The 26037-nt window shown below is 40.7% G+C and overlaps 1 protein-coding gene across 16 annotated transcripts in view; it reads right to left on the bottom strand.

Annotated features, from left to right (window-relative positions):
* Nucleotides 1-26037, bottom strand: part of nrxn3b (neurexin 3b) — a 444405-nt gene that overhangs the window by 166260 nt on the left and 252108 nt on the right. For 8 of the 16 annotated variants that reach the window (XM_020618121.1, XM_020618122.1, XM_020618120.1 and 5 more), the window contains 9 exons: nt 24819-25022; nt 23187-23213; nt 21477-21596; nt 20779-20891; nt 20215-20483; nt 19607-19797; nt 19236-19409; nt 18246-18272; nt 15037-15156 (listed from right to left, as the gene is read on the bottom strand). In XM_020618121.1, coding sequence (XP_020473777.1) covers nt 15037-15156; nt 18246-18272; nt 19236-19409; nt 19607-19797; nt 20215-20483; nt 20779-20891; nt 21477-21596; nt 23187-23213; nt 24819-25022 — 1245 coding nt within the window. The remainder of the gene's footprint in view (nt 1-15036; nt 15157-18245; nt 18273-19235; nt 19410-19606; nt 19798-20214; nt 20484-20778; nt 20892-21476; nt 21597-23186; nt 23214-24818; nt 25023-26037) is intronic. The other 8 variants (XM_020618125.1, XM_020618129.1, XM_020618126.1 and 5 more) reach the window with 1 other exon arrangement.

Genomic DNA, 26037 nt, shown 5'->3' with positions numbered 1-26037 from the left:
GACCAGGATGGACAGGATTAGGAATGAGCACATCAGAGGGACAGCTCAGGTCTTCTGTTTTGGGGACAAGGTCAGAGAGGCCAGATTGAGATGGTTTGGACATGTGCAGAGGAGGGATAGTGGTTATATTGGTAGAAGGATGTTGGAGATGGAGCTGCCAGGCAAGAGGTCAAGAGGAAGGCAAAAGGGGAGATATATGGATGTGCTAAAAGAGGACATGAAGTTAATTGGGGTGAGAGTAGAGGATGCCGAGGATAGAGTTAGGTGGAAACAGATGATTCGCTGTGGCGACCCCTAACGGGAACAGCTGAAAGAAGAAGAAGAAGAAATCGGAACCTTCCAAATGTATGCCTGGCTCTGTAATCCCTAATAAGACAGACAAAAAAAAGACATGTTTCCAATTTGTGGAGTGAGAAAAGTCTTCCCCTCCATCCTATTCTTCATTTTCCATCTCCTGTGCCTTTTTCTGTTTTCCCTCTCACTGGGCTTCACTGGAACAAATCATTAGTAACACATAGTGCTGTTTTTCTCTGGTTGAGCCAGGCTAATTTTGACACACTCATTATACCTTCTCTCTCTGTCTCCCTTTACTCTGCCTCACACAGACTTTACCCCCTTCCTTCACTGCACACTGGGTTGTGGAATACATCACAGTAAAAGCTGTCTATCTCTCGGCGGTGCCTGGGGTGAAGCCCCTGCTGGGCAAGGGTTGAAACACAGCCACAGACCAATCTCTGTCCAAAGACAGCTAACTCTGAACCTGATCAGATGCCTGCTTTCCTGCCAAGAGCCCACTGACACTTGCAGCTTGGACACACTTCTATCTTCAATGTTCCCAGTTCTGTGTCCTCCCTCTTACTTGAGGCCCTGTTTCTTTATTTGTTTTCCAGTCTTTTTTGTCTCTCCTCTCTCTGTCTTGGACCGGTGCAGGCCATGCTTGGAGCCAACTGCAGTGCATGGCAGGAGGAGAAAACGAGGGAGGGGAAAGAAGCAGATGCTTGTGACAGTGTGGGGGCAGTAATGAGGGCCCCTAAAACAGAGAAACAATCAGTAAGGCCTGAACACGCAGCTCACTCACGCATACACACGCAGAACAGCAAGGGAGCAATGGGCTGGCAACTGACGCAACTGTCTTACTGACGCATACACACATTCTCCACGCACTACATGGTGAATAATGAAGAGGGAATACACCATCACTGTCAACCACTCGCTGAGCAGAATAAAACCAGCCAAAAGTGTATTACCAACATCATTTTTGTAAAATACTCATTTAGAGCAAGCAAATGCCTAACATGGCACAGGTGAATAAGCTCAGCATGCAGCTATAATGCAGGGAAGGGGAGGGGGGAGGATTTTCTGGCACTCTCAGCCATTTTCTCTGATGCCAGGATGTCACATATGACATCCCAGTATGCTTCCCAAACCTGCCTCTAATATGCATGCAAAGCCTTTCAAAAGCATTACCCTCCCGATGGGAAACATTTTTATTGTGGTAGACATTTCAATGAGAAGGAGGTTCAATTTACCAAAGCAAAGGCAAAACAAACGGTGCTTTCAGAGTGTAGGGTTCACACTGCCGCAGAGACATTTCAAGAAGTGGGGCAGAGGAGAAAGTGCATGTTGAAGCGAGCTTGAAAATAGCCTGGGACGAAACAGACAGCACGGCTGCTAATGTGCACTCACACAAAACACTGCAAAAATGCACATGACAACAAGAAAAAAGCAAGCATGCATTGACAAAGATACAGGCATAAATACATGCATAACACACCATTACTAGTCCAAAGTGAATGTGATCAGCAGCATGCTGGGTAGTCTCATCCTGGGAACATCAATTACAATTGATTATGTCACCACAGGAAGTGATAAGTCTTTTATCTGTCTCCTCTATTAAGGCCTATGGATCAATCCACTGAGCTCGATTTGGTTAGGATAGCTGTCAGGCAGAGGAAAGACTTTCAGCATGGGAGACATTAAATAAAATGACATATTCAAAAGAGTTCTGCTGTATAATGTTGTGTCGCATTACTTGTTTTATGCTGAACCATCATAGCATTTGGCAACTGATTATACTGAGCCTGTGTTTTTAAGCTACAATGATTAATATTTTAAAGTTGCACCAAAATGCACATTTTTAGTTTATGAGATTCAGTTGTTTGGAAATATGCTCATTAAAACACACCAATGGTTTTTAAGGTAGCAGCATGTCCCTTTTTGTTGTACGGGTTAAGATAAACTGTGCTGAAGACAAAGATAAACTAAGGGCAGTGTAAGGTCATGGATCTTCTTTAAAAACATTGCCAATATGCTAACCAAGGCTGAAGGAGCATGCTGGCACCACAATACCACCTAAGGTCTGTGTATTTGCGTGTGCTTGTGCCAGTTTCTAACTTATACCAGGCTAGTTAACGCTGAGAGCAGTCAGTTTGCATTACTTTTAGAGATCCTGTGATATACAGTATTTGGCCCTGGTGTTTATCCTAGCCTTTCCTTTGCATCAACAGACAGCGACACAGTTATAACTGGATACACAGACACACATCGAGTACACACCCACTCACTATTACCCATTTCCCTGTTCCTTGCTTGACGTCCAGGAGACAATTTGAAAAGGTGGGTCTGTGGATGATCAGCCCTCTACTGTAATTGGGTCCCTTGTCACCCAGAAAATTCATGTCAGCATTGGTCACATGGGATACTAATCTAAATGGCATCAGTGTCCTACTTTGTGTGTGTGTGTGTGTGTGTGCGTGGCGGTGTGAAGAAACCATGAAAAGCAAAAAAAGGTGTGGTAACTGAGAAGTGACGTGAGAAGAAGCTTGTAAATGTCCAGGACTGTCAATGGACTGCACTGCCACAGAGCTGTATTCTAGCTGTGAATATGACAACTCAACATGCAGTCTGGCTCAATTTGTTTACTTCAGTTTCTAAGATGTAAATATAGATGAGAATCAATGGTCTGGACATAGAAAAACAATTTCCTGCTATTGATTTTTCTCTTTTTTTCTCACCACAGTTTCACAACTGTGTAACATTTAAAACTTCAGATCAATCATAGACTTATAAATGGAAACTCCACATACCCAGAACAAAAACTGGGCACCCTTAAAACATTATAAATCAAATTACATCTGAGGACAGTTTACTACACTATAACCTGTGGAGCTACCAAGCAGTGGTGAAAAGTCACAGGGAACGCAAACAACCTTATTAAAAAATCAGGGTGAGAAATAAATCTGTGCAAATCTGTACCTCAAACAGTTCTCACTGCTTACTTTTTTACAGCAGCTAATCATCGTTTAAACATGCTGCAGTGGTGCATCAAAGGCAATCTGTACCCCTGTTTCAATGTGACCTTGTGTATGGAGTTCCCTGGTAGTGTAAATCTTAAGTCCCTTTCAGACATGGCACCTCAGAATTTGTGGGCTACATGTAGGCATGTAGTAGTTGCTTCTTTGGCATTTAGACATAAAGTTGCTGTGTGTGAAATTCCAGCAAGACTTTGTTCAAACATGCAGGATGTAGCCAGGCACAGCCACAACATGAGACAGACACACTGTTATTCTTCTGCACAGAGGGTGAGCAGTCCTTTGATTTCATTCAGTGTTAGCTAACGCTGCTACATTGTATCTTCTCTATACCCTTTCAAAATAAACTTTGTACTAGCTAGTGATGCTACGTTTTTTTTTTTTTTTATCTTTATAACAAAATTTCACTGCAAGCCCAACATATACACCACTGAGAGAGAGAATGAGAGAGAGTAGTGATCAAGCAAGCTATCATTAAAGCTAGTGAATGAAGAGAGAGGAAGCTGCATTAGTGAGAACAAAGCGGTGAAATAGAGAAAATGTATTGTGCTGTAGCACTGTCATCATCTTAACAGTGCACTTACAGTACTGGCAATTTGATCACTTTAATTCAGACATATAGCCGGCTATTTGACTAGGTCTGGCAAGGTAAAACTGCGGGTAACACTACCAGCTACATAACTTAGGGCTTTGTTAAGACATGATGCCAGGATATGAAATAACCAGTAAATTCCTGGCTAGGGGTGCATGTCTGAAAGGGGCTTTAATGTGACCAGGTTTGCATGTTTGGATGGTGGAGCAGTGTAAACAACAAAGTGGACAAGTTGGTGGTTTACACTAAAAGATGACGATCCATGGTCAGTCCCAGCCTCCATGCCTCAAAAGTGCTAAACTCCACCAGTATCAGCTTTACAGTCATTTTCTGACTGGTACCTTTGTACAGGATGAACAAGGTGATGAATTTAGATTAAAAACAGTAAGAAGGACAAGGACTTACTTCTGTGTGTCAGAGTGTTGTGAAATTAATCAACAACCCTTGAGCAAATCTGAATTACATATTCATTCAGGCCACTGTATAATGAATATAAATGATGACCTTTTCAGAGCTGGCTCTTTCATGTCATGTTTCCCCAAGTAGCCTGACGGCGAACTACTTTAGTGGAAACACTGCTAAAATATGAAACTAGTAATTTGTGGCTTTAAGGTAATGTTAATTTACATTATATGAAAAAGAATGAAAACTATATACATATACTATATACAACAGAGAGAGAGGTCTTATTAACCAAATTCTAACCAGATAGGGTAGGCACCACATGTTTTCACTAATAAGGTGACAGTAATGGCAGCCTAATGTTTAATATTGCAAAGCAGAAAATAGGACATCTACATACCACCCACTTTGGATGTTATCTTGCCATTTGATGGAGCCTTCCTGCTTTATGCACAAAAATTATGTTTAGACACACAAACTACCTGGTTAGGTACAGAAAAAGACTGGTTAAAATGCTCATCAATAAAACACACCTAAAGTATCTCTGGTGGCAAAAAATAATGTGATCTCATACAGCTACACATAGTAGCAGATGCTTCAACTAAACATACATCATGCATGTTGTAACATCTCATTTTCTACAAAATCAGCGTTTTACTCATCATGCAGCTGAAAGCAAAACACTTACAACAGTAACCTCTGCATACTATAACTTTTAGCTCAAATGTACACGTTTACTGTAAAAAGGCACAAATGCACAGATTGATCTCAGGATTTCAAGAATCAATATTGACAAGTTCAAATTGGAAAATCTGGCCCTATTTAATTTTTTTCCAGCCCTAACATCCTGCCAACACAAAGAAATGTCTGGGATCTTACCTGTATAGTCAACAAAGATCAAGGAATCTAGATTGTTTATGATATGTTGCACCTGTCTGTACTTCAGACAGCAATAGACTGATCAAAATTGTTGTTGATGGCTGTTACTGAGGTAAAGCTGAAGGCTATGGCTGTAAACTCTGAGAGCAAGTCAGTACAATCTCCTGTGAAAGTCTGCATATACCATCTGTCGGGGGCTAAGTGATAAAGTTGGAAGCTGCTGTCACAATAATTGCAGGCATCTAGCAATAAGGCTGAGAAAAAATTAAAACAGAGTGTAAAACAAGTGCTAGAAAGAAACAGGATGGACAGGAAGAGAGAGAGAGAGAGAGAAATGCTGAGAGAGAGGCTGTTAATTATCAGGACGTGAACATTAAGCACTGAGCACATGGTCTTTCTGAGCTTTAAACACTCTACTAATAAAGTGTTTGGTCTGACGTCAGTATCAAGACAGACGTCATTCCCAGCTTTTGTATGTGTTTGAGCTACCAAGACAGGAAATCCACCCTCACTAAGTGATTACCAGACAATTATGCAATGAGTGTACAGTCATGTCCAAGTAATAGGTTAACTTTCTAACTAACAGCAAAGAATTACTTGGGTAAAAAGAAAGCAATCTCAAGTACCCCTGACTGCAACCTGCAAGATGTCAACGTCCAATGTAAAAGTCTTTAAGAGTTGTATGAGTGAATTACTTGTATGTCTTTCATGAGAGGGGAAGGCTAACAGGAAATCAGCTGCTCTCTATGAGTGGCTCAGTGTCTTTTTCCCTTCAACACATAGAGGGATTACCAAACCATCTGTGATTAATAAAGGACTCACATATTTATTGTATGACTTGATCAAAATCATACAGCTAAGAAACTGACCTTATGGTGAGAGTGTTTTGTCAACTACTATTTCCAAGGTCAAGAACAAACTGTTAAATGTGTAGCAAATGTATATATTATATGCATATGAAAGCTGCTGTCAGGGGGCTGGCAGATGCCCTGTTTGTTACATCAGGCTTACAAAAAGATTAGGAGCTGGGGCCTTTAAATGGTCAGGTGTGCAGGACCAGATGTCCAACTCTTCCTACCAGTTGAACTCAGGTGCTTCTCAGTATACTGAGTTAGAGTGGACTGCCTGTTTTCTTTAGAAACCTCAGAGGTAACTGCCCTTAAAATGCCTTCACCTGATGTGAACCACCAGCTTCATCTGATGGAGATGGTGAACATCTTAGCCTTCTCCTCACAGGAGTGTATCACAGGGTTATTCTACACTGAGAGCCTGATAATGGTTAAATTAATAGCTGTGAGCTATTAATCAGGCAATGTTTTTTCTATAAGGGCAAAATTGCTTCAGCCCCCAAACTTCCAATGACTGACCTCACTATGGCAACTGAACTAAATGAATGACATGAGTGCCCTATAGGAACACAAAACCCTTTTAATTGTGAGACTAGTTACTGAAAATCACCCTTTGAAAGAACAGACTAAACCATGTGAAAGCCTTTTTGCAAGTGTTAAAAAGTGCCTATCAGTAGACATCAGACATACAATATGGCTTTGTATCAGGCCTATCAGAGATTGACACTTGTTGAATTGCAGTCAGTGAGTCCAAGTTATATCGACTTCTGATTTGAGATGAACACAAACATTTGGCTAGTAGAGCCAACGCTCCTTGTTTCTATTGAAGTTAGCTCCCGTAAGTGCTGTACAAAGGAAAGGTTTTTTTCTTTGTAGTCTGCTGTGAGTGGCTTAGCTCCCTACTGGCAGTGACTACCCATCTGCTGCACTGCAGAGAGAATAGATAGAATAAGATCAACTCATCTTCCTTTTTGATCCATGCACATGTATAGCATAGTAGCACTGGGCGGGCGGTGGGGTTATTGTATGTATTTGCTGGTGCAATTCTTTGCAGATGACAGTTTGCCAATGACAGATTAGTCATATTCGTGTGGCCTTTCAAAACCATCCGACAAACTGCACAAGTGGCAGAGAGAGTGGCTGAGAAGAAGCTGCCTGTTGATTCTGCCCAATGTTTAGACCAAGCAAGCAAATACCAGGTAATGGAACTGTGCATGGCTGCATACACAAATTTATAAGTGTCTGTAGCAATTTGTTAACAAGCACACACAAGAGAGAAATACCCAAAGCACAAGAAAAGCCTGTTCACCTTGAAACACACAAATGCAGCAAGTGAACATAATGCATTCTAGTCATTCCAGCATATGAAGGTCAAACATACAAATACAGGAGCCTGAATAGTGAAGCCAATTACATGAGTCCTAACAGTCACTGCTACAAGAGCATTGCCTACAGGTTGTACATTTTATACAAAAGAAAGATTTGAATCAACCAGTCTCTCTTATTTTTACTTTTTCTTTTATTTACAGCAATCATTTTTCCAGGGCAATCTCACTGATTTTCACAACCTCTTTTTCAAGGGAGTCCTGGCATAAAAAGCATTATAGTTAAGGTATGTCACCATAAAATCAAATTAATATATTATACAATCCTAAATAGAGGTGTAAACAGGTGCAAGCAATAACGAAGCAGGTGAACCTAATGCGAGTGATGAAAAACGTAAAAAGACCGAAACTAAGGTGAAACAAAAACAGGAAGTAATGTCAAAATAAAAGCCGGACGGGAAGCAGTGGAACCGAATCATGACACAAAATGGGATACACCTCCAAAGGTGGTTGAGAATGACTAAGCTAAGATCCTGTGGGACTTCAAGATACAAACTGACAAACTAGTAATGGCCAACCAACCGGACATAGTAGTGGTGGACAAACAGAAGAAGGCTGTAGTGATAGATGTAGCAATCCCAAGCGATAGCAACATCAAGAAGAAGGAACACGAGAAGCTCGAGAAATACCAAGGGCTGAAAGAAGAGCTAGAAAAGATGTGGAAGGTGGTAACAGTAGTAATAGGAACATTGGCGACTGTGCCCCACACTGGGAGAGTTGGCTCCACACAGATCCCAGGAACAACATCTGAGATCTCTGTCCAGAAGAGTGCAGTCCTAGGAACAGCTAAGATACTGTGCAGGACCCTCAAGCTCCCAGGCCTCTGGTAGAGGACCTGAGCTTGAAGGAAGGAAAGACTGCCCCGACGTGAAAGGACGAGTGGGGAAATATTTTTAAATACACACATATGTACTTTGACAATATTGAATACTGTACATTGTTTTTACACACTGGGATACATGAAATAGTAAAAAAAAAAATAAAACAAAAAATAAAGTAAAAAAAAGAAAAAAGGGTAACCTGATATTTACTGATAAAAGAGAGACGCACAGAAGAAAGCCTGGAGGATAAAGAAATATCAAAGCTCCATAAGAAAATGTGCACAACTTACACTTATTCAAGACATGTTGTTCCTTAAAACCCACAAAATCCAATGAGGTGTCCAGGTATTGATAGGGATGATTTGTATGTGTTGCCAGCACTCCTGAAATATGTCTAGGAACATGTGTTGATGGATGTGTCTGTGGCTGGGCTCTCAGCCTGTGAGGGCTAGCGTGGGCACTGGGAATGCTCTGACATCCTCAAGGTTACCCGCCTGGCACTAAAACAGATGGACAACCCTCACCGTAACTGTCTGTAATGTGTTGGACTCAATCAATCCGTTCCTCTTCCTCTCTTGTCCTGTACACCATCTCTCTCCTTAGCTCACAGAGGCAGGTTTGATGAAAGTCTGAGAGGATTTGTGCTTTATGGATCTAGAGATGGCAGTTGAAGTCATAATTTGATTAATCTCACTGGGAGGACTTTCACATCTCCAACCGGGTGCAGCAAGGTTGTTAAATCATATATTATGTATCTACTGTCTTAAATGAATAGCACCATATTTAGAGAAATAAGTTTGTCTTTGTTACAGGAGCAAGAGGAGAAGATTAATATTAATCTGAGGTTTGTGCCTCAAGTACAAAGCTGGGGCTAAGCAAAGTGAAACACAATTACCACTTCACAGTTGTATGCTTCCACCAAAAAGTCAAATTCACTGAAATGGGGCAGAGGTGAGGTCACTGTAATCTTGACTTTTGACCACAAAAATCTAATCGATTCATCGTTGAGTCCAAGTGGATGCTTGTGCCAAATGTGAAGAAATTTCCTCAAGGCGCTCCTGACATCACATTCACAAGAATGGGCCGGGTAGACAGACAACCTGAAAACATGATGCCTCTGGCCACGGCTATTGCAAGAGCAGATGCAAAATAAATAAATAAATAAATAAAAAAGGCACACCTACCAATATTTTAAAAACTTCCCCATTGGCACTATTTTTGTTTAGTTCTTACACAAACATGAAAGTTCCACTTTCTGTTCTTATTAGGAATTATTGGCTAGAGCAGTTTACCCCTGGCAACCCCATTTATGCTAAGCTAGGCTAAATACACCCAGACTCTGTATGTTCACTTCGTATTTAATTACTGTGGTTCTGTTGCGTACCATTTGATGCTGGGTAGTTAGGGTAGTTAGTGTAAGAGGGGTTATCAAAGCGTTTTGCTGAAAATAGCTGCCTGCATTAGAATATACTGTAGTTAAATGTAACTTATGGAATTTTAGGCCACTAACAGTGTCATAGAGCCATATTTTTAAGAGACAGCCCCCATTTCTGTACGAGAATGCACATGCACACATGCAGGCAGCCAAATTCACATTCTGTGGTTGGTTCTATGTTATTCTGAGATTGGCAGCTGCTGTCAGCAATGTGTCAAAAACACAGGCGGCAAAAATGCAGCTGAATAAAAATAAGAATAGTTGCTAATAAGCATGGGTGACAACAATGCACTAAAACCTTTAAAAAACAGCTTTTCAAACAGTTTAGATGATGAAGTAAATGCACTTTAGTTTGTTAGACCTCAGGGATACACACAGTGAGTACTGGTGAGTAACACTAACGCTTGTTTACAATTAAGTCCACCAGGGCCCCTTTAACGAGACTGGAGCTGCGAGACAGAAAAAAAAAAACATAACAATAAGCTGAACCAGCTAAAAGACTCAGGAGAGTTGAGGGAAACTGCAGAGTCAACTGATAGTACTTTGTTGGGTTGTCATTACAAGCGACACTTTTCACTTTACATTTGGTCGATCCATTGTTTATATTAAAATATTGAATAGTGCAGCTTTAAGACAACTACCAAGAAATAATCTTGCAATACAACTAATGGCTCAGAAACAGAAATATATTCGCAGAAGAAAATAAAAACAAATTATGCAAAAATATGGAAAACTGCACATCTTTTTGACACTCGGGACGAGTAAGAGCTCCCATTCTTCTCCTCCATATTTTTACATTAACTTTCTTCTGGCCCTAGAGCATTTAGGCTCCACAGCACCTCATATGTCCAATTATACCCCGGCTCTGAGCACAGCGGTGACACATCGATTGACACAAGCAACATCCAGTCTTATCACAGTGACATGATGCAGTGCTGAGCAAGCATCATTAGCCTGAGTGGCCAATGGTGAGGCAGCTTTTTTAGACCCCCAAGGGCTGGACATGCAGCTCTGGCTCTAATACAGATATCATATGACAAGGAAGAGGCGTGATAAAGTGATGGAGAGAGGAAGAGAAACCTTGGAGGGACACTTTGTGTTTGTATGCTCTTGTGTACGTACATATTTGTACTGAGCAATTCCACTTGGTTGAACACTGGGCAAATACACTTTTCTTTAAGCCACAGGTATGTAACAACAGGATTTCCTCAAAGTGGCAAACCTACCTCATCCAAAACAAGTTATTGTAGGAAGTTGTCAAATCTTTAAGGGCCTGTCAAAGTGTTCAAGCCACCAGATCATGTGATCCCTCAGTCAAATGGGAATATGTAGCCAACATGATCAGCTCAACTACTACAACTAAAGGAGTGAGATAAATAGAGCTTTTGGAATAGGTTGTGCCCTGAGGACGAATCATTCTCTATGGGACTCTTTGGCCCATTTCTGATCTACCTGAGGTATTTATAGACAAATGTTCTCATATTTCTATGCTCCACTTACAAGTCCTCTTAAGCCAGAATATACTTTCACATACTGCATGAAAACTTTCTAGAAACTCTTGCAGGAATTTCTCTGATCACTGCTCTCATTTTCAGATGAATCTTAATATTGATCACCTTCACTGGCTGGAAAAGTTGTCCATGTATTCCACCGCTACATCTGTGCCCAAGCACCAAGCTCCCAAGGGTGTGTTTTATAGCCAACTAACCCCTGCTCAACACCTGGTGGCCAGTCCCAGCCAGCTTGAGCTATTTAATTCCATTTACAGAGACAACAGGTTCAATTATTCAACACTCCAAAGAAAACTCCTCCATTTACTGTTGTCATGTCAAAGTAGATAGTGCCATTGTGTAGGTGCCTTCCCCCCTCCAGGTTTAATAGTGTTGAACAACACAAACCAGTCAATAAAGGGAAAACACTGTTGTTATTACTATTGAATTTACTCAGTAGAACATTGTGGGCCAAAGGAAACACAGCTTGTTCCTCAACCCCCACTTCTGATTTCTTTTTCTTTTCCTCCTCTCTCCAGTGAGCGGAGGTGAAATGGCTGTGAGGTGAATGCCATGATTATTTTCTTTTAAACAGTAAAGGAAGCCACTGCAGTGTTGTCATTTAGGTAAACAGTTAGCCAGATATGATTACAGCCCTCTGAGCATACTTTGAAAAGTGAGGACATGTGGTTAAGCAGGAACAGAGGGTTTGCTGGGATCATCGCACCCACAGAGAAATTCATCATTAAATCTATCTATGTAATTACTGATGTCAGCATCACACTGATGAGCAGTTTTCTGTCACCTGTCTTCAGCCTCCCTTGCATTACTCCACTCTTTCTCTGTTTGTTTACCACGCTCCTGACCGTGGAACATTGCAGCGACCTTTGCAGAGATGAGATAATTCTGTTACATAAGTTGAGTAATTGCTCTGGATGTGGAAGAGGAGTGTCCGCTGCTTTTCTTGCTTGGCCTACAGCTCCCATGTCCTTGGATTTAAATGAATCTCTGTGGTATTCATGGAACCTGACAGGGAGCGGTCCACTTAGAAAACAGAGGAGAGGGGTAAAAAAAAATGAAGAAGAAGAGAAAAAGGGGGATGGATATGAGACAAGAGGGAGATGGAGCTGAGCATGACAATAGCAGTGAGCCAGAACCAAGCAGGATGAAAATGCTATAAAAAGAGTCCGTCTTTTTTAAGCAGTACTGGGCACGACATGTACCTCCAGATTGTCCAAGTAGCTCAGAGAATGGCCTGTATGGTGTAAATTTCCTTTGTGCCTTGTTCTCAGAAGTAATGGTGTGCAGTCACAAAGTGCAGGCTGCAGGGTTACACCAGAATAAATGGTAGAGGCGCAGATAGTTCTAGCTTGCCGAGATTCCTTTTTTCTTTTTCTTCTCTGCCACCTAGAGCCCTGTTGGTTACAGTGGAGAAATGCAGATAGGGCATAGAGGCTTGACGATAACAACTGGCACAGATGAAACTGTGAGAAACTTCACTGGCAGAAATGTTCACTTTACTTTGTTTGGGTTTCTTCATTTGGACAATGGGCAGAGACGGAGTCAGAGAATCAGACAATTACTGATATTTGCTGCCAGCTATCAGAGAGGGAGCGACAGAGAAACAGAGGGAGAAGCTCCACTCCCACATTGTTAATTAGAAACTCTCGCTCAGCGCTGTGAACACTGAATAAAAGGCAGCCACAGAACACACACGCAAGCACGGGGCAAAAACTGTGTTCACCGATTTCATTTTTATCAAACTACCTCAATCGAACAATAAAACTTGTCAAAACGAAGGTATAGTAGTACATTGAATTTTACACCGTTTCAGAGATAACATTCTCTGTGATCTATAACTACAGAATTTGGGTGGGTTGTGGGTTTGTTTGGGGGGGGAGATAAAGAGAGCAAGAAGTGCAAGAGACAAAGCAGTAGAGGACAATAACAGTAAAGCTGCTTTCATACTCGGGGGACTGCATGTCATTTTCTCCCAGTGCAGAGGGACAGTGTGCGGCCCTGCTTATGGATTTACTGCCACCTGGTGGTGTGGGACTATACTGCTGAGCTCATTAAACCTCACAGGGACAGTGTTAGAGTGAACATCAAAAGATTGGGTCAGACCAGGATAAGTCAACTTTCTCTAATATAAATTCCAATGAAGTTTGCCTGATTTTACCTCTTTCTCTTTTTTTGTCTTTATTATTTTCTTCTTCTAGCACCGGAAATGAATAGAAATTGCTTGAAAGAGTACAAAAGCCAAAAGAAATTAAACTACAAAATTCCCATTCAGGGCAAAATTGTTCAGTTAAGAATGCTATTATACGCTTGGACAGTCCAGTCAATATGAGTGAACATCTGTCTCCAAAACCAGTAAAAGAAGCACTAAGGCTTAAACCTGCAGTGTCATGAAGATGTGAAATAAGCTGTCTAAGCTCTTGTGTTTCAAGAAGAAATATGTCAATACAAAATCAGTTCAGCATTCTTTCAGTCATAACAGGCAGCAGCGGGAGGTGATTTAAAGTGTGCCACTCATCACTAATTAAAACATGAACACACAACTCCAATCACTGAGTAAATACTGGGGTCAATTACTCGTCCTGTGAGAAAACAATTGCTTTTTGCGGAGGAATGAAACGAGAAGCTTGAGAAGAAAAAGCAAAGGAAAAAAGGAGAAAAAAGGACATTTTGATGTGAGACATATGAAGTCACATGCAGCCGCCGGGTCTAACATCAGAAAGGTCTGGATGATTAGGGGATGCCAGCACTGACAGAAAGCAGCTCTCCTAACAGCCTCTACCACCTCATTAGTGTGGCCCAGCAGCAGTATGCCCTCACTATTAACCGCCAAATGAAAGACCGCCAACCGTGATTACTGAGGGGAAGTCCCCTGTCAGCATGGGGACTCCCCCACCCACCTACACACACACACACACAAGCTCATACTTCAGTTTCTTCTATTGGTTTTTGAAGGGCGTATATGAAAAGGTGACTGAAGCAGAAGTGGATATTTTACTGATGATCAGTCATGGCCATTCAATCTGACACTCAAAAGCTCGGGACATTAAGCAAACCTATTATGACAAAGTGCCTGTATTGCAGCAAAACACAGTGGTGGAAGAAGTACTCGTATCCTTCACTTTAGGAAAAGGAGCTATACAACAATGTAAACAAATAAATAAAAGTGTTGCATTCAAAATGTTACTTACACTGGCAAAAACACACCATCTGTAGCTGCATCTATCACGTGAAGCTTTCCGCTCCACTTTCATGCAGAGATTCTGACAAAGACTTAATAAGCACATCAGTGAAATAGCCTCAGTCTCCTGCAGAAAGGATGGTACGGCTCTACAGGTGCAGCCATGAATTTCATGAGTGTGAATCAACTGCACATTATGTCTTTCTGTACACAGAATACTGTTATGTAATACCTGTGTTCATGGCAGCTTGTGTTGACTGGATGAACATATGTTAAAGGAGCACTCCAACAAGAGGTATTTTTTTGGCACTTGCATAAGGAAGGGGGGCATGTTTTGACTTTTACTGCCTATTATGGGCCAATCTACAGAAACACTGGGTCCTACAGCTCCCAACATGCAACTCTCCTGGATTGGCAAATCCATCTTTCAAACTCCAATCCCACAATTTGGAATTCATTTTTAGTCTCTACATTGAAGTCAGTATTGCTAATAAGATGTCACTTGAGTCAGTTTTTCTGACATGGCAAAGTTCCCTCTAGAGCCACAGAGGACATTATGCAATGCATCCCCAAGACTAAAAAACCTAAATAGGCATGTAAAAATGAGTGGAGTGCTCCTCCTTCCTGCAGATGCAAGAAAGGCATAGGAAAATCTGAAGCCCAGCAGTACTCACGGTCATTGCAGTGAGTCCCCGTGTAAGATGTCATAGAGCAGTCACAAGTGAAGTTCTCCCACTGCTGGATACACACACCCATGTTGGCACAAGAGTCCTCCTGGCAGGTTGTACTTGGGCCTGGAAAATGGCAGGAGAAAAAGAAAAAGGGATACCACAGGTGCACAGTCAAGCCACAGTAACTGCTGAGCCATAATGATGCAGGACCCATGCAGAAGAAACACACTCTAGAGAAACTGCTTTACAGCAGAACAAGGAGCAAGCAGTGCCACCGCAGGAAGCCTGACTTGGAGTACATCGCACTTAAAAACAGTCAGGGGAATCCTGTTTCATGCCGGATAAGCTGCAGTCACACTGGCATGCTGAAGCAGAGCTGCCAGGTTTTAAAAGGATCAACAACACGCTTCTCAGACTGTGGGGGTGACAGCATATCCTCTGACTTAATTACTATAAAAACTGCAGCACAGGATGCTGGTTAAGGTCTAATCTCCATTTAAGACATGTAACTGCAGATGAATTGGACTCCAAGTCAGCTGATGTGATGACACTGTCCATATCCCTTAATTTCCTTTATTTTTAATGTGTGCAGGTGAATCTGCATGCAGTTTTTGATCATTCCAACTCGTTTCAAAAGGTTTTAGCAGAGTAAAACTTAGAAAGCTGCATTCCCTGTGTTAACAACCAACACAAGACAAAGAATTTTAACAAATGGCTCACGGATAAAAACTACATAACTACACAATATCTATTTTAAAATGGCATAAAAGTGGCATGGGCAGTAATTTTTATTTATTTTTTTCAAATATTTCTTTCACTGTGAAGATAGTGAACACTGGACACACCAGACAGAAAAGTCATGTAGAGCAGACAAGAAAAGAAACGCAAAGAACACCGGAGAACATGTAGTGCATATCTTCATGTATGCACTCTAGTCAGACAAGAGCTGAGGAGGGTATTCAAAGTTAAACTGGATGTGTGTTTGCTAATCCTATAAACCACACATAGCTCTTACTTTTGAATACTTACACAAAGCGGCAATGTAGATAAGGACAACAGCACAACATAGATAATAAGATAAACAATTCCGCATCTGAGACAGACACAGGGGAAAACCTCAGCAGAAACCTTTCTTATAACCAGACAGGAAACAAACAAAAGTAAATAAATTTAAATGAAACAAACAGTCTAAATAAATGGCAGACCAATGCAGGTAAACGATATTTAAGAGCAGACATTGTGAAGAAAAGAAGACATTTGAAGTTTGCCGGCTGAAAGTGCATTTACTGTGTAATGTACGGTAATGGTAGTCAACTAGGCATCCCCAACACCGTGCGCATTCAAGTGTTTCAATACTGTATCAGAATGAATCTCACATTTGTACACACACATCAGTGCTCATTTGGTACTGTGAGCAGTGAATGAATTTGCTGCGTTGGAGCGTTGCAGCAGGAGATTCCTCGCTCTCTGAGAAACATTCATCTGGGTAAAGTAGCAAACATGATGAGTTTTAAAATAGGGAGAGGGAGAGAGAGAGACACCTGATACATCAGCAGCGCACTAGCTGCAGCCTCCTTCTGATGTCTACGTCAGCCAGTAATGAGTCACAACTGGAATTTTCATAAAAAAAGATAGTGCTCCCACAAAGTGTCTACCTCTGCTTTTAGATGCATATTTATATGGACATCACTTATCTGACCTCATTGGCTTACTTTCTCTAATTACCTCTGCCAAGGGTGGGGGTTATGTTTTTGCTGGTATTTGTTGGTTTGTTTGTGTGTTTAACAGCATAACTCTAAAAATAATGAATGGATTTTGATGAAATTTTTTTGATGAGGTAGAGTGTGGCCCACAGAACAGTTTGGTACTGATCTGTATCATAATTTGGATACAGCAATATATTATTCACCATTTTGGGTTCTAGGAAGGCTGCTGACTGTATGAGCCCCCTTGTGGCAAAAGTGTGTGGCTGCGCTGCTCAGGACTTTGAGCACATGCAAAGACAAATCCCTGGGCCAGTGACAGCTGCCTATTCATTGTCAGTGTCACTCAGTACACCCTGCTGTGCGAGACAAGGACTGAAAGAGCCCAAGCCTAGCAAGGTGACATTCCACAGCTGGGGAAAGATCTGCTCTATGTAGTGACAGCTGGGCGAGAGCCAATCGGGATTATTTTGATCCTAGATGGTGATGGCAGAGATTTTGAGCCAGCCACAAAGCTGTTATCATTTTGATTTATAGGACTGGTATTATGCTAATTTAAAGTAATTTAGACTTTTTTTCAGGTGACAAAGAAACCACTTACATCAAGAATATGTGGTCAGTCTATTCAATCAATGCCAATTTAGAATTTGTTTTGACATTTATGGAGATGTGAGTGCTCGTTATCTGACCAAGCTAGCTCTATTAGCAAGCAGCTACATCTTGTTCAGAGCACAGTAGTCTGTTAGCAATGACGCCAGTGTTCCATTTGCACATCATAGCTGCGTTTACACTGTCGGAACCTAACGAGTGGTACACTGAGTGCTTCCCTTAACCATCACCTAGCATAACTTCACAGGTTGGACCATCCTACTTTGCTTTTGCCCTGAAGTCCCTGTTTTACTCCTGAACGTCTGTCATGTCTATTGTTTTTCTTGACTCACTTTCAAACTAATAATGATATCAGCATCAGTCCATGTGTCAGCATTAGGTTTTCATGGTCAAGCAATCATATTATGGGCGTCAAACTAGACGGGAACATTGCTTTTATGGCATTATGGGGAAACTAAGTTTCCCTTGGTGGAGGTCTGTGCTATCTGAGTGCTGTCTAGTTATACTGTGTAATCAATTTCTTTTTAACTATCAAATATTTCTCTCCACCTAGCCCAGTAGTTAGCAGGAAAAGGGAACATTCTATAAGACACTTTAACTGTTAAATACATTTTAGTGTGCAAGAATCTGAATATGTATTGTATGTCTACTGTACATTCACACTGCAGCTGTGCTGTAGGAGAAAAATACAGTAATCGTGCACATTTTTCTGGTTGCTTAATCAGTACTCTTACTGCCACTAGTCTCTCTCTCTCCTCCTTACCATATTCATTTTTTTTTCAGAGAGCAATTCCCCTCTGTGGCATCAGGGAGACAGTGCCAAGGTGACACCCACAATGCATTGCACACAGCAGACTTTCAGGCGAGCAGGCCTCCAGGAGGCGAAGATTAACCCTGTACCTTGCAGGTCGGCTTTGGTGAAACCAACTTTGTTAGCACAGAAAGAAAATAAACAGAACAGAGCAGAGCGGAAAACAAGAGTAAAGGTTAGTGAGGAGCCAGCATTGTTGGTGCTGTTCTTAAAACTTGCACAAGTTTGTCATTTTGGCAATGTGCAACATGGGTTGCTGATTTGTTAGTGGGGATTGAGCTTATATGAAAGCACCTACATAACAATATTTTTTTCAGAATGCAGTTTGTTTAAGGATATTTGGCTTTAAATAACATGGCCAAGTGTTCTGCTGATGAAGGCTGCTTTTGTTTGGACATATCCTAACCTTCTGGTGCCCTCTAGAGGAAATGGGGCCTGCACCATACACCTGTATTTTAACACAATGAAGGTTTGATTGGGGAAAAGTAAATAGGGCCAAATAATCTTGGCATGACTGAAAGCTGGAATATGTAATATGGATGGAAACTACTGTACGTAATGTCAAATCTGATCTCATTAAAATAACAATAATGAGAAGCAAGGTTAATTATTGTATTGCTGTACAAATACCACATCAGCAACTAATTTAATTCTGTATTAGTAACAAACTACTTTGCCTTTTGTTTTTGATGCAGGAGAAGGAATAAAGTCACAAAGGTGAAAAACAAGTGGGCTTAAACACAAGAGTCTTCAAAAGGGTCAATAAAAAATATACAGTGTAAGTTTGTAAAATAAAATACCATATACTGATTTAAGTTTTTGCTATTGTTTTTACTTGCATTGCTTTAGTTATTTTGTTATCTTTAAAATATATTGATGCAACATTAAAGTTATCAAGCCATTATTTGAGAAACTAAATGACAAATTTGATCCTATAATGTTACAAATGCCTGTGGTAGAAAAAGAAAATAAATAGGATTACAATGCTAGTGAATGGCTTTAAGCGCTACTGAGGATCTGTCTAATTCATCTAATAAATCTCCCCCTGGCAGGTCTCATATGCTACAGGACATCTGTACCTTCACAGCCACGTTCAATCTGCCCGCTGCGGAAAAGGGCATCATTGATGAGGTCTGGCAGGCGGCCGTTGAGGTCAACTGAGGCCAAGCAGCCCTGAAAGCCCTCTCGAGAAACCACCAGCTTAGGGAGGTTCTGGTACATGTTGGGTCCCAGACCTCCAATGAACAGGTCACCTGAAGGGAGGGGTGAAGGAAGGGTGAGGCAAATTGAGTGTGTGAATGAATGAAACTGACACATATTTGGTTTATGGTGCTGTCAAACGGCCTTACAGAAAAACATTTTCATATTCTTATTCTAAAGTTCTTATTTTTTCATAGTTGAGTTTTCCAAGTCAGAATTACCAGCCTCCATAAAAACAAAGATTTTGTACCTTTAAGGTCAAGATTCTTGGCTCCGTTGACATTCTGGGTGACTGACTTTGTGTCCACCTTGAGTGTGTGTGTGTTGGATGCATCTCGTGTGATGACCACATTATGCCACTGGTTATCGTTCAGTGGGTTGTCACTGTTTCCCTTCAACAGACTTGGCCCATTCCCCAGGTCAAACACATAGTGAATAAACCTGGCAGAGAAGAAACACAGCAGGGTTTGTTAGTGTATATTTATGTGTGTGAGTGACCAGTTTGCTCCTTTTCAATCTTTCCAGACTGATTAATTCATTCATTCATTTCTACCGCTTAGTCCCTGAACGGGGTCACGGGAGACTGATTAATTTTAATGGAAAAACTCACATCACCTCATGCTGCTATGACAGGTTACACTTATAAAGAAAACAATCTTCACTGCAATACAATGTTTATGCTTTTATAAGCTTCCAAAAGGTAACAACAGTGATATGGGATCAACAATTGAACAGCAGTGTTAAATTATTAATGCCTTAAGAAACCAAATATCACCACTGCCATCTTAAATACAATAGTCATCTCTGGGGTACAGCCAGGGAATAAAGCATCAACCATGTCACCAGCATCCCACTGACCCTTTGACCAGTTCCACAGCAATGAAGTCATTCCCATCTCCACTATTGAAGATGATGAAACCATCAGGCGATGTGGTTTTGAACTGAAAAAAGAGGTGCATTGTGGTATAGGCCTGCAGAGTGGCCAAGCCCAGGTAGCTGGCCTTGGTCTTGAAGGTCACGGGGTCGGCAATGATGAAACGCATGCCAAAACGGGCGTTGAGTTCACAGAAGTCAATGTCCCCATTCTTGCACATGTCAATGTACTGCATGCCATTGAACTTCAGGCTCTGTGGGAAGAGTTAAGAGATGCTGTTGTTAGAAATAAAATTGTCATGGCAACATAGTATGCAAAGTTGCTAAATGACAAGCCTAGGACTTTGTATTTTGAATCATTATAACCAAAAAATAATTATAATAATCATAATAAATTCCAGCATTATACTGCACCTTTCATTAAAAAAGATAAACCCTACTGCTGAATATGATGACACAACCTTTACTGATGACTCTTCTCTTTTGGACATGCATGACAGACATTTATTAAATTATGCATCTGTGTCATAAAAGTACTGCACATTATACCTGAAGATGCCCTATATAGGAGGAGGGAGCAGAGGAGGCAAAGCGTCTCTCAGTCAAGATGCCCGTTTCCACGTTGTTGAACTCCAGACGGGTGTGGTCACCCGCCATCTGACCTGAAATGGTGGAGAAAAGAGAAAGGAGAAGAAGCCCAGGGGTGAAAGGGCTGAAGAGGAGGAGGGATAATGCAAACTAACCTTTCCCCAACAACAGCAGAGTTTCACTTTGTGTCATGAGGATTTAATAATTCTATCAACACTAACAGTCAAGTGAAGGTAAAAACTGTTGTAAAAAACTAAGGTAAAATCATAGACCAATAAACTTATAACAATATTACTATTCTATTAATTCTCAGACACAAGGAAGTCAATATTGTCAGTGTCCTATATTATTAATTATAATAATCAATACTATACACTTATTTCATAAAAAAAACATACATTGAACAAAGTTTAATGGCACATGTTCCACACGTGTCCTTCCTTTGACTTATATGAGAAGGTTTTACAGTTTCATAGTCCAAATGCTGGTTTATATCTCTTTCCTCCAAACATCAGTTTTTGTATTTCCATTATAAAATGTAACTCCTAAAATGGCATTGGTATGACAGAATATGAGACCAATTTAATGAACAAATGCATTAAAAAACAAAATCAGTAAATCAATTTAAATTAGCAGGTAAACAGTCCACAAAGAGATACCTTCAGCCATGTCGTCATCCACTGTGAGTTTGAAGTTTTTACCGCGCCGGACCACTCGCACTGAGTGCCACTCATTGTCATTGAGCTTTTGTCCAGCATAAAGAACCTCAGGACCTTTGCCTGAACAGGAGGGTTAGTTAGTCAAGGTGTAGGGAGAGACACAACCACAAACCAAATCTTTTATTTTCACCACAAAAACTAATAGAATGGAAATATTAACCAGGTAAAAACTCAAAAGAAACAATATCTGTTGTCCTAAACATTTTAACAAATTTTATTTTTTAAAAAAAAGGTCTTTACCATTTGAAAATTACTTTCCAAACAAAAAATTGGTTTGATTTGACAACAAAGGAAAACAAGAGAACAAATCACTACTGACTGCAAAAGGAAAGACAACATTTGCTGTTACTCATACAAGGACTCAAAACAGTCTGGCTCTTTCCTTCTCATATCTTGTAGGCTGATTCTGAAAGTTAACTCCAAATTGTACTTAAACTTAATTCAGAGTAATTACAGGAAATAAATGACCACATATGTGGTTTATTGTGGATTCTAATACAGTAGGTGGTCTATAGAGCTTGTGTGCCATTAAGTAATTCATGCAAGTAACCACTAGAGGTCAATCCAGCCTCAGAGTCTATAGAGTATACTGCGAGGGCTGCTCATTCAAATTATTGAACCTGGATTTTAGATCAAAATAAGCCATGATGTTTAGTTAGAGTGATTTTTTGGCCAGAATTACAATTTTGATTTGGTAACACTTTTGTTGTTGTCAACACAGTGTCAGAACAGTACATATGGGTTTGAAACTTAAGTAATGTACTTGTGATTTTCAAGAATTCAAAGTGCAACTTTTTATTAGCTTACTCTTGCTGCACTGTAAGTTGTATCCAGTTCACCATATAATGCTGTGCTCAGTAAAATGTTAATGTGTGAGTGATTTTTTTAATAACCTCGACTTAACTTGATTAACTGTAATATTTACGTTGGAAAGAGACTTAAATGACTGATCTGAAAGACATTAATTTACACTGAGAGCCTAAAGCGATTCAGTCCTAAATAAGTAATGATTATCTTCTTTGGAGTTTTAGCTTTTCAGCATGTCTGTGTGCCTGCATGTGCACTGGATCATTACTTAGTGACAATTACCAACATAATCAGTGAGACCAGGCATCTATAATCTGCCACTTTGGTAAAGAAAATCAAAGCCTCTCAACTCTTTGCCCTCTTTTTTAATCACTCTTTCTATGTAAGGCTATGAGCACTAAGAGTGCTTTTCATGAGTAAGAGCATGTCTGCTAACACCTTCTGTATATCACATTATAGGACTATTGTATATACTGCAGTATGGGTTCAAATAAGTATGGCTAAAAAACAAACCACGTGAGAAACACAGCAATACTGAATATTACAGTTTAACAGGAAAAACATAGCTTTTAGAATCTCAAAGTGCATATGATCAGAGAAGAGCTATAGCCATACAGGGAAAGATTAAGAACTAGTTGCATAAATTAATTTGACAAATGGGCCATTTAAAATATATAGAGTACATTACGTTAGATTTGCATAACTTTGATCGCCTGCTATTCCTTTGTTCCTTCTTATTCTGAGGACTCGTCTTATCAGTCCGCTGGCCTTACAATGAGAACACAGGCTATAATCAAACACTAATTGAAGGAAGAAGGCTGCAGAAGAAAAATGTCGACTTACTGGTGTTACAGTTTATCCTGACACAGTCTAGACGGGGAGGGGAGAATAAGTGACAGATGAAATTGCATCCTTCAAGGTTACAGCTGCAGACATCCAAGAGCAAGAAAAGCCACCTTCCGGGGACGGTCACATGACGCCGGCGGCCATTTTGGCCTGGCTGGTTATTGATGGTCAGTATTACTATATTTATACTGGAAATCCAATTTAATTCCAATCTAATATATTAAATTATGTTAATGTTTAGCCAGTAATATTGTACCAGTACTGGTTAATATTACTGTGCTGATTAAGCTGTGTTAATTTACAGTGGTTGGTTTATTTTGATACCCTCATGTCATTACAGGTAGTCTAACAGCATCATATGAGTAATCATGGAGTTTGGCTACATGTTGAAATTTCAAAATGGTCGCTAGCAGTTCAATGGCCACATCGATTTTCCAACCCAGCAACTATAGCCAAAGTAGTGAACTAGCAGCTGTCTACGTACATACTGTAAAATCAAGCAAGTTTATATCAAGTGTGATTGAAACTGAGGCTCTTTCTATCTCTCCATCCTAAGGAGAGTACTAAGCCTGTGTGCAGGGTTGAAATCCATGTGACCAGGTTGGTCATGTGCCATCAACCACAACAGAAAAGTGGGAGCAAACAGTCTCAAGCCACGCAGCACCAAGACCGTACAGAGGCCTCAACACAACTTGTCAGAAGGTCCTGTGTAAGTAATGGAAAATGGGTCTTTATTAATTAAAGATTGTTAGAATTTGTAATTTATTTGAAGACCACATTGCAAACGAAAAACATGAAATAAGGCTACAGATGTTTTTAGCAGCTGTGGGAGCCACTGCATTCTATCATAAATGTGTTACAATTACATATACGTCATTTATGCCTATACGTTTTGTGTCAAGCCTTTCTATTCTACGGTCAGTGGCATAAAGGCCTACACTCTACTTAACCATTAGCCACCATCTGCAGGTGCACTGGGTGCTGTGGCATCGGGCTGTTTGCCAGATGGGCCGCAGGCTCGGGGCCTTTGAAGGGGTGAGTGCCATCTTTGAACAAGGCATGGGAGATGTCAGCTAGACCATGGGTTACTAATGAATGGAGATGAACATGAAACTGCCATAATGAGGGAAAAAACAAAGAGACCACAGATTCAAACCCACATGATAGAACATATACTATCAATGCAGCTTGAAAATGTACAGGTGCTCTCCCGCCATTCTGAATAGATGGCAGAATATAGTCTAAACTCTGAATAAAGCATGTCTGAGGGCAGTGCCATCTATTACAATAGCTTCTTAGCAAAGCAACATAATATATGTTTGGAAAAAATCTAGAATGAGTGATTTATGATCTGTTCAAAAATGATGAGCTGCAGAAAATGAATAACTGTTAAGTGGTAGATTGCAAAGATATTTAAGCATCAAGGCAGGAAAAACTTAATAGTCCAGGCAGGTTAAAAACAATACATGCTACTACAAAAACAAACTACAAAAACTGGTTTAGTATGTGTTAGGTCTGACATCTGGTCTGGACCATTAAAAATGTTCAAAAGAAAGAAAACACAAAGGTAAAGGCCCCTCCCTCTCAACTTGAAGGGAGGTGAGCCAGCAGGGACGGTTTATACGATACCTAGGTTGACCGTCAGTTTGACCCTTCCGCTGTCCAGCTCCAGCCTCAATGTGTCTGCTGACTCATGGGACGTGGCAGCCATGAGCAAGCCAAATGCCCTCTGGGACATAAAGCGGAGGGAGACGTCCTCAGCCTCGGTGTGCATGACATTTGGCATCACAACCTTCATGTACATGCTGCCATCGTAAGACAAGATCGATGCCTCTGTGATAAGAAGAGACAAATAAATACTGATGGTATTCAAATACAAATACTGTTTGGTACCAGCAAATATACTGTGGGGAAGGAGAGGCTGTGTCAGCTGTTGCATGTGCATGCAAAAACAAGGAATACCATCATAACAGCATAAAATATGGCAATATATTGCATATGCTTCACTTCCTTCTGACAGCTTCGGATAAGAAACAAATGTGTGCTATGAAAGCAAATACACACACACACACACACACACACACACACACCTATACGTGATGAAGAAAAGTGAACCCAATTCAAAGTTGGAACTGCATGTCCCTTATTTTTAATCAATGGAAAACACACACGTACATGTCCCACATGCCTACTTGCAGCCATATTCATCATCCATTGAGTGACAGGTGAGTGTCTGGGAGCTCAGGCTGAGGCGCACACACTCTGCTCAGTCTGCAGAAAATTAAATCATCATGCTGTTTCCTCCTCTGCGTGGCAACTCCCCTTTATACAAATTAGATGGTGTCGCTAATATAATTAGTGTGCAATATGCTAATAAAATGATACTCTAACACCTTACAAATAAATTACATACTGAATAACACAAACTGTCTTGTAGGTAAATAGAGACAGACAGTAAGAAGATGTAGATCATGGAGGTTCATGGAGGTTGCTGGCCTGGAATCATCTGCTCCCTTCTTATGAGTTAAAAAAAGGAGCGGAGAGCCAGAGTGACTGTGGCAAAGAAGACTGTCGGCAGAGCAGAAACCTCTTGGGGAGAGAGAGACAAATTAAAAAGGGTATCTGGCCATGAAATACCTGTTTTGGCACCTTAGCTTTTAAAAGAAAAAAAATAGCCGTGTGGCCTCAGAAATGCACCACCATTCGGCTGGTACTAGGGAAAAAGCTGAGGCTATAGGTGCGAGGGTTTGGAGCATCACAAAAGAGGGGTGGTACTGTACCTGTAAATGATGCAGTGTTACATGTCGCATGCTGGGTGCTGATGCATTTCCTTTTTTTTCCTACTGAA

The sequence above is a fragment of the Monopterus albus genome, unplaced genomic scaffold, assembly GCF_001952655.1.
Source record: "Monopterus albus unplaced genomic scaffold, M_albus_1.0 scaffold201.1, whole genome shotgun sequence".
NCBI lineage: Eukaryota > Metazoa > Chordata > Actinopteri > Synbranchiformes > Synbranchidae > Monopterus > Monopterus albus.
The sequence above is the reverse complement of the archived record's forward strand: the minus strand, read 5'-3'. Positions and strand labels throughout refer to the sequence as shown.